This window comes from Elephantulus edwardii, unplaced genomic scaffold (genome assembly GCF_000299155.1).
Source record: "Elephantulus edwardii isolate Elephantulus edwardi_28Jun2011 unplaced genomic scaffold, EleEdw1.0 scaffold00091, whole genome shotgun sequence".
Taxonomy (NCBI): domain Eukaryota; kingdom Metazoa; phylum Chordata; class Mammalia; order Macroscelidea; family Macroscelididae; genus Elephantulus; species Elephantulus edwardii.
This window is the reverse complement of record NW_006399841.1, coordinates 6920358-6928810: the sequence shown is the minus strand read 5'-3', so window position 1 is coordinate 6928810 and position 8453 is coordinate 6920358. Positions and strand designations below refer to the sequence as shown.

The 8453-nt window shown below is 42.8% G+C and overlaps 1 protein-coding gene across 1 annotated transcript in view; it reads right to left on the bottom strand.

Moving 5' to 3' along the window:
* Nucleotides 1–1051: 1051 nt before the first annotated feature.
* The window catches only part of LOC102847216 (polyubiquitin-C-like), a 51692-nt gene continuing 44290 nt past the window's right edge, over nt 1052–8453 (bottom strand). Inside the window, exon 2 of the mRNA XM_006890666.1 lies at nt 1052–1144. Within this exon, the coding sequence (XP_006890728.1) occupies nt 1052–1144 (93 nt within the window). The remainder of the gene's footprint in view (nt 1145–8453) is intronic.

Here is an 8453-nt window from a genome sequence, read left to right as displayed (position 1 = left end):
CCTCCTTCATCACTTAATCTTAAATCTCTGATACTTGCGTAGGTTTTTGCTTGTGTTGTTCGGTCTGTTGAGCTTTGAGACACAACATCAGAACACCATTAACTGCTACTCCCTGTGAGATGACCGTGACTGGACCAGGTGTTCTTTGAAGTTTGGATGACCTTGTTGATGTTCTACAGAAAATTGGAAGAGCCAAAACTCTGTGCCACCCCCTTGTCCACTAACCTCAAGATCTAATCCTATAGCCCCTTCCCCAATAAGCAGAAACAGAAAATATTTAGGTCAGCATAAATCTGAGACATAACTCAAAGTTCCTACTTGGAATCAGATAGCAAATACTCTCTACAAGGTTTTATTTGAAATTTCATCCCTGCTTGGAAGCAGGAGTGAAGAAAGGATGAAAGATACACAAGTGTTGAGGACTTTCGTTCATAAGGTCGCTATGAGTCGCCTACGATTCAACAGCACTTAATAACAACATAGATCAGTTGGCCTAGTGGACAGAGAGTGATGCTACCAAGCCAAAGGTAAGTGACTCTAATCCGTGGCCCTCAGACCTGTTTTTCATTGGTTTTGGTCAAACATTCTTCTAGGTCATATAGCCCTAGTGTGTCCACTTGCTGTACAGAGGCAACTCGTGGTTATAGTGGTGCTAAACACTGTGACATTGATGTGTCAAATGTGAGAATGGTTACCCATGGTGGACAGTGTTTGGTGGGGCTCCCCAATGAAAACAAGCTTGGAAGCAGGAGTGGCATCCACTTCCATAATAGCTTGCCTTGGGAAACCCTATGAACCTGGAGAAAGGATGAAAGTCACACAAGTGTTGAGGACTTTTGTTCATAGGGTCGTTCTTAGTCACCTACGACTCAACAGCACTTAACAACACAACAACAAGAAGAACACAACAACCGGGCTTCCTCCTATTTCTGTTCTTTCTTGCTGCACAACAAATTATATTCAAATTCCGTTATCTGTTGCTGCATAATAAACCATCTAAACAACGGCTGCATTACAACACCACTATTTTCATGACTCACGAGTCTCCTAGTCAGGCAGGCAGATATGGTGTGGTGAGACGGCTTGTCTCTGCTCCATGGCGCTGAGGAGCCTCGGCTGGGAGGGGTCGAAGGTCCAGTGCTGGCTGAAGGGCCAGGCGAGAGCTGCACACTGGGGGCCTCCTTTTTCACTTTCAACAAGGCTGCTCAGTTCTCTTCACATCTCTAGCTTCAACTTCTTCACAACTAGGCTGTCTCCTGGTGGTTGCACTTCTCACACGGCAGCTGGCTACGCTGAGGCAAAAGCAGAAGCTGCTAGGGCTTCTTCAAAGCTAAGCCTGAGGTTCCCTGGGTCTTTGTGTTACATGCTATTGATAAAGGCCGGCTATGAGGCAGTCCTGATGAGACGGGGAGCAGATGCCACCTTGACAAGGAGTCCTGACGGCATATTGTGGAGCGTCACTGCTAAGAACAGGTCAGCAGTTCAATTCACTGTTCCTCAGAAGAAAGCTGGAGAGTGTCTTTCCTTGAGGATGTCCAGCATCACTATGTGTTTTTGATGAGTGAAGTCGTGAAGTCTTTGAAGAATGGCTGCCTTGCTCAACTCCTCTGTCCTGCTAATTAGCTCCTAGGTTTCTCCTGAGAGCACTTTCTAATTAACATCATTTGCACCCAAATGTTCATCTCAGAGTCTGTTTCTGAGGAATGTGACCCTTAGACAGGGCGTGTTCCAGTCCACACCTGTCAGCTACTTCTTCTGCAAGGTGTGTGTTACTGCAGAGGCCACATCCAAGTCTTTGTCCCAAAACCTTTGAAAAATTCTTGCCCTAAGTCAGAGAATCTCGACGTGGGATTCACATTGCACATACATTTAAAAAAAAAAAAATCACCCAAAGTCCAGGCGCTGTCTCAGAGATTTAATTGGGCCATATTAAGACATTGAGTATTATTAAAAGGTTCCACTGGTCATTCTAATGTGCAGCCATAGCTAAGAGCCAATTCTAAGTCACTGAAGTCGTGCGAAGTACGTATGCATGAGGAAAGCAGAATAAAATGCCACAAGATGTCCTGAGAAGAAGAAATACAGCCAATCTTTGTCCAAACCACCTTTTGCCCTGGGGACAAAATGTTATCAGAGTCTTCAAGTAACTTGGGTTGGAAATCTGGTTTTCACGTCCAGTTTCTTTTCAAATCTAGGTGTGGGTGGCTTCGTGTACACATCCTGACAGAGTTAGAGTCGCATACACTTTCCTGGGTTAGAAAAACAAATCTCAGGCACCGTGAACCCTTTGCCTCTGGCGTCCAGCTTATCAAATGCACTTTTGAAATCCCACTGGTGTTTTATAGCTCGAGTAATACCCGGCTTTGTCTTCAACAGAGACAAGAAATAATCTTGATTGTTATAGACATCTGAGTTGGGAAACCCATGTGTTCTAATGCCATTTATAAACTGCTAATCTGCCTACGAAATTCCCACAGCCTAGAAGGGTATTTCAGAGCCTAAACACCCAGCCAACACATTTCCAGTCTATTTCACAATAGATAGGCCTGTACTCTGCCTTTTCCTTCTTGCTAATCTTGTAAACCTTTAAATGATACAAGAGAAGACGGTGTTCTAACTTCCTGTTACTATATTTTCTTGGGAAGCTTTATCCTTAGGCCTCAAACGAAATTTGTTTCCTCTAATCACTGGCTTTGGTTCTAGAAAACTTTGCTATTTAATTAGCAAGATAGAGATCAATGTTATACAAATACATGCCAATGCAGGGCCCAGCTTTCTTTCCCATGCTCGGATGCCAAGTGTTGAAGAGAGAACCTTACAAAGCAGTTGGAGGAAATTTTGATCTCATCCCAGAAATATGATCTTCCTCATTCATGTTGTTGTTGTTATGTGACTCATAGTGACCCTAAGCACAACAGCTCTGAACCCTGCTCTATCCTGAGTCAGTTTTACTGTTTTTCCCAGTTACTGTGTCAATTCATCTCATCCAGGGGCTTCCTCTCTTGTACTGTCCTCCACTCTTCCAAGTATGATGTCGTTCTCCAAGGACTGGTCCCTTCTGGAAACATGTCCAAAGTATATCAGTTAGAGCTTAAAAAAAAATCTTTGCCTCCAAGGAGCAACTTGTCTTCACCCTCTCCAAGGCAGACCTTTTTGTCCTCTTGGTAGTTTATGGTGTGTTCAATACTCTTCTCCAGCATCACAGCTGAAAGGAATCAATTCTTCTTCTGTAATCCTTAGTCACTATCCAGCTCTCTGATGCATAGCAAGTAATTTCAAAGGCTATGGCCTGGATCAGGTGCACCTTAGTCTCTAGAATAATATTTTTGCTCTTTAGCACTCTGGAGAGGTTCTTGATATCAGATTTTCTCAATGTAATTAGTCTTTTTATTTTCTGATTGGTGGTGCCAAGGATGTTGATTGTGGAACCAAGTAAGCTGAAATTGTTAACATTTTCAATCTTGTCATGGTGCTGGCCAATGGGCCCACTGGTAAAAACCACATTTCAACATCATGCTGACTTTTAACCTGAAATGTAGCTTATCATTGAAGGTATGTCGTCATTTAATTGATAGTGTTTTCTCTTTCATAATAGCGCCTGAAGTAGTGGTCCGCCGTAACACCCCGTACTGGCTTGGTTCTGATGAACCCAGCCAAGGAAAGAAGAGATGTCAGATTAAAATGCAGGTATGCAAAGGGCAGAGGGGGAAAAAATTGGACTTTCTGTCTAACACAGGCCTTGTTTTGTTGGCCCCAGAACAGAAAGATCTACCCACATCTTAGAGTACCATTTGGAGATTAGAAACACTCCCTCTTGCCTGCTGCAATTTCAGACATATTGAGGAGGAGACCCGAAAGAGAGGCTGTATTCAAAGTGTAGCCTCATGACAATAAATATTGCAATTAGGCTGCTGGCATTTGGCTGCAGTTCTAGGACACTTCTTTCATCTCACATACACACAACTGCCTTTGGGTTTTTAATGCTAATAAAAGCTCCAAGACAGGAGTGCAGTGATTCTCAAACTTGATGGAGAATAATCTTCAGCGCTTGCTAAATGTCTTAATCCCAAGGCCTCACCTCAGACTTTTGGATTCAGACACTTGGGCTGGTGGCTGGGGCTGGGGGAGTAGGTGGGGATGACCCGTGTGATTACTAAGCTCTGGGATGATTCGTGCAGAACATCGAATGAAGTGATGGTTCTAGAAGTCCAGTGAACCATGGCAGACACATTGGCACCCTGGGGGTGAAATTGCCGGAATCCCACCTCCATTCACCCACCAACACCAAGTGCTCCGAGTCTCCTAGCTCTAGATTCCCAGCTGGAAAATGAGCAGCTGATAGTTCAGCAGATACTGAGACGTCATGATCAAACATCTGTTTTTGTAGTGATCTTTTATTGGGGGGCAGGGGGGGTTTCCTCACCCATGAACTCTCTGTGACCCAGAATCTGGGGCAGTATGGACCATCTCCAGTGACTGAGTCAGTAGAAGTCGTGCTGTCCACCCAAAGGCAGGAGAGTCCAAATCCACCAGCTGCCCCACGACAGAAAGATGAGCAATTGCCTCTGTTGCACTTGACATCCTCTGAGAACTGTTAGTCATTATTGGTGTTGGGCACCGTTGAGTCAGAATCGACTCATGGCTGACACGCTAGTGGGTTTTAAACAACATGCCTCCTGAAACCCTATGAACTTTGACAAATATCAATTGTTACAGAAAGGCTTCACTCCAAAGAAACCATAACCAACATCCAAGCAGATATATGCACACCCATGTTTATCGTGGCTTTGTTCATAGTAGCAAAGAGTTGGAAACAACCTAAGTGCCCATCAACAAACGAATGGATAGAGACGTTCTGTTATATTAACACAATGGAATACTATGCTGCATTGAAAAACAAGGAACTCATGCAATGTTATTCAAAATGGGTGATGCTGGAGGACTTACTGAAGTATCTCAGTCACAAAAGGACAAATACTGCATAGTGCCACTGTTGTAAAACAGAACTGACATTGGGGTTGGGTGGAGACTGATAAAGATGGGATAAATAATGTATACTGCATTGAAACAGATGAGGGAGAGAACTGTTTAAAAGGGAAATATGATTAGGTATTATTGTCATGACAGGAGTACAGAATGAGGGCTGCATAGTGGAATGGAGCTGGGAGGAGGGATTGTATAACAATGAAAGAATTTTTCTTTTACTTTTCAAAGAGAAGAGCCAACTGGGTTGGGGGGAAGGGTGGGAAAGGGAGAAAAGTACAACAGTGAATGACTGGAAATCCAAAGTCTCTGTAAGCTTTCATTAAGATTAATAATAAAAAGAAAGGTTTCAGGCCTTTTGTTCATAGGGTCGCTATGAGTCGTGCTTGACTCGAAGGCAACCAACAATAACAAGTGGGTTTTCAGAGGCAGTAAATCAGACAAGGGTAGATTGTCCATCTTTCTCCTCAGAAGCAGCTGAGGATTCCGATTGCATGTCTTCGAGTGAGCAGTGCAGCTCCTTGCCAATAAAGCACCAGGACTCCAAAACTGCAATGAAATATCACCTCCCCTCATGAAAAAGTGGGTGATGTTTTAAAAATAGAAAATAAGGGTGTTGATGAGGTTGTGGAGAACTGGGACCCTTATCCTTTGCTGGTAGGAATGTGAAATGGTGCAGCCCTGATGGAAACTATTTTGGCAGTTCTTTTTAAAAGTTTAATATGCAGTTACCACATGGTCCAGAAATTCTAAGTACATGCCCCGAACAAGGGCCAACAATAATGCAATCGGAATCCTGCACACCACTTCTGGAAACCTTGGCAGCACTTTTGACAATGATCAAAAAAGTAGAAATAACTGAAATGTCCACAAAAAAGAGAAATGGATAAACAATATTTAGTTTATACTGTACATGAAATAGAACATTGTTTAGTCATAGAGAGAATTGAAGTTCTGATTCATGCCACAACATGGATGTCTCTTGGAAATATTATGAGTCACACAAGGACAAATACTGCACGATGTCATTTATGTAAAATGAGAAAATAGCTAAAAGGAAGGATTACTGATGAGCTCTTGTTATTGTGTGCCATTCAGTAGGAACAAACTCACAGTGGACTCTCCAGCAGATTTTCAGAAGCAGTAACCGCATGGGAGATGATCTATCTTTTTCTCCTGAAGTAGCTGGTAGACCTGAACTGTGTGCCTTTGAGACTGCAGTATAGTTTCTTACCACTAGGCGCCAGAGCTCCTTTACTGATGGGTTGTTGTGATGTTGTAGGTGATGTGGAGGAGTACAACCCATAGCGACCCTTTGAACAGCAAATCTGACGGGTACTAGAAAGGAAGAGGGATGGGAAGCTTGTCTTTAAATAACAGTGAATTTATGGTCATAGTAGAACACTTTGGCAAAGAATAGTAAACAATAGTGGCATAATATTCAAAGTGTAATCACTGCCATTGAGTTGTAAATGTGCAAGTTATGTTGGCAAATATAAAGGTGTGTATGCTTTCAGGTATGTCTTAGAGAAAGTGTAGCCAGGTTACTCCTTTGAGGCAAAAGTGATACAGCTTTATTTTATATACTTTGAGCATGTTGCTAGGAGAAGGCATTCCTTGGATAAGGACATGGTGCTTAAAAAGGTGGAGGGTTGGTGAAAGAGAGGAAGCCCCTAAAACAGATGAATTGACATAGCGATGGGCTGCATCGATGGGCTCTCCTGTTTCAGAGATTGTGACGATGGCACAGGATGGGACAGGGTTCAGATCTGTTGTTCACAGGGTAGTTAAAAGACTCAACAGCACCTAACAAAAATATATGTTCACCACAATCTAAAAGAAGAAACTAACGAAAGGTTAAGGAAATTTGAATTAACATGTATTTATTTGCCAAGTAGTTTTCATTTTCAACAGCCACATAAAAGCTGCTTTTGTTACTAAATGTGACACTTGGCCAAACTCAACACTTAGTGCCCGTTACCTCCACCGTTTAACATATACTGGAGAGCAGGTGTGGTAGAACGAACAAGCCTCTCTCTTCTTTCTGTTCTGTGCCGTCTAGTTTCTTCCACGTTAGTATCCAGAATCTGGGAATATGGCTAAAGGGAGTTTGCAGGTGTGATTAAGTCCAGGCTTCTGAGAAGTGGACACGATCCTGGACTGCCCAGCCAGGTCCAGTAGAATCACATCGTCCTTTAAATAGTTAGGCTGGCTGTTGTTAGGTGCTGTCAAATTGTGTATATCTCATAACAAGCAGAAGAACAACAGGTCTGTATGTTCTCTTTTCCTGTACCATCCCCGCCCTCTTTGACCCAGGCTTAGAGGGTGAGAACCACACAGGCATGCTACAAGGATAGAAACAGAAGCCAGAGAGGACAGACACTACCTAGCTGGCCTTGAATATAGAATAATATGAATAGGAAAGAGCAGGAGTGCAGATACATGCACACCCATGTTTATTGTGGCTTTGTTCACAATAAACAACCCAAGTGCCCATCAACAAAGGAATGGATAGAGCAGCTCTGGTATATTCACACAATGGAATACTATGCAGCACTGAAAAGCAAGGAGCTCATGAAATATTATGCAAAATGGATGACCCTGGAGTACATTATGCTGAATGAAATATCTCAATCACAAAAGGACAAATATTGTATAGGGTCACTGTTGTAAAATGGGACCGACATCAGGGTTGAGGGAAGACCAAGAAGGAGAGGATGAATGATATATACTGCATTGAAATAGATGAGGGAAAGAACTGTTTAAAACGGATATGTGTATTATTGTCATAACAGGAGTCCAGAATGAAGGCTGCATAGTGGAGTGGACTTGGGGGGAGCATGACAATAACAATGACAATTTTAACAATAACAATGAAAGAGTTTTTCTTTTACTTTTAAAGGAGAAGACTAAATGGGGGGGGGGAGAAAAAAGCAACAGTGAATGACCAGAAACCCTAAGTCTCTGTAAATTGCCATTAAAATTAATTTAAAAAGAAAGAGTAGGCGCATCTTCTGTTATCATTAGGTGTCATCAAGTCAACTCCCACTCCTAGTGGCCCTGTAAACATCAGATCAAAATCTTGCCCTGTCTTGGGTTCTCCTCACTATCTCACCCACTCTAAAGCCCACTGTAACAGACACTATGTTAATCCGTTTGGTGGGGGTCTTCCTCTTTTTTCTCTGACCCTTTTCCAAGTATGATGTCCTTTTCCATGGACTGACGCCTCTTGGCAACATGTTCAAAGTATGTGAGATGAAGGTTTACCCTTCTTATCTCCAAGGAACACCCTGGTTACACTTCCTCCAACAGAGATTTCTTTTTCCTTTTTTTTTTTTTTTTTGCAGTTCACGGGATATTTCAACACTCCTCTGTTAGGGACCTCTCTAAGGTACTCAGGAGCAACAGTGTCTCTCTGGAGACTAAGGTGCGCCTGATACAGGCCATGGTATTTGCAATCGCTTGTTATG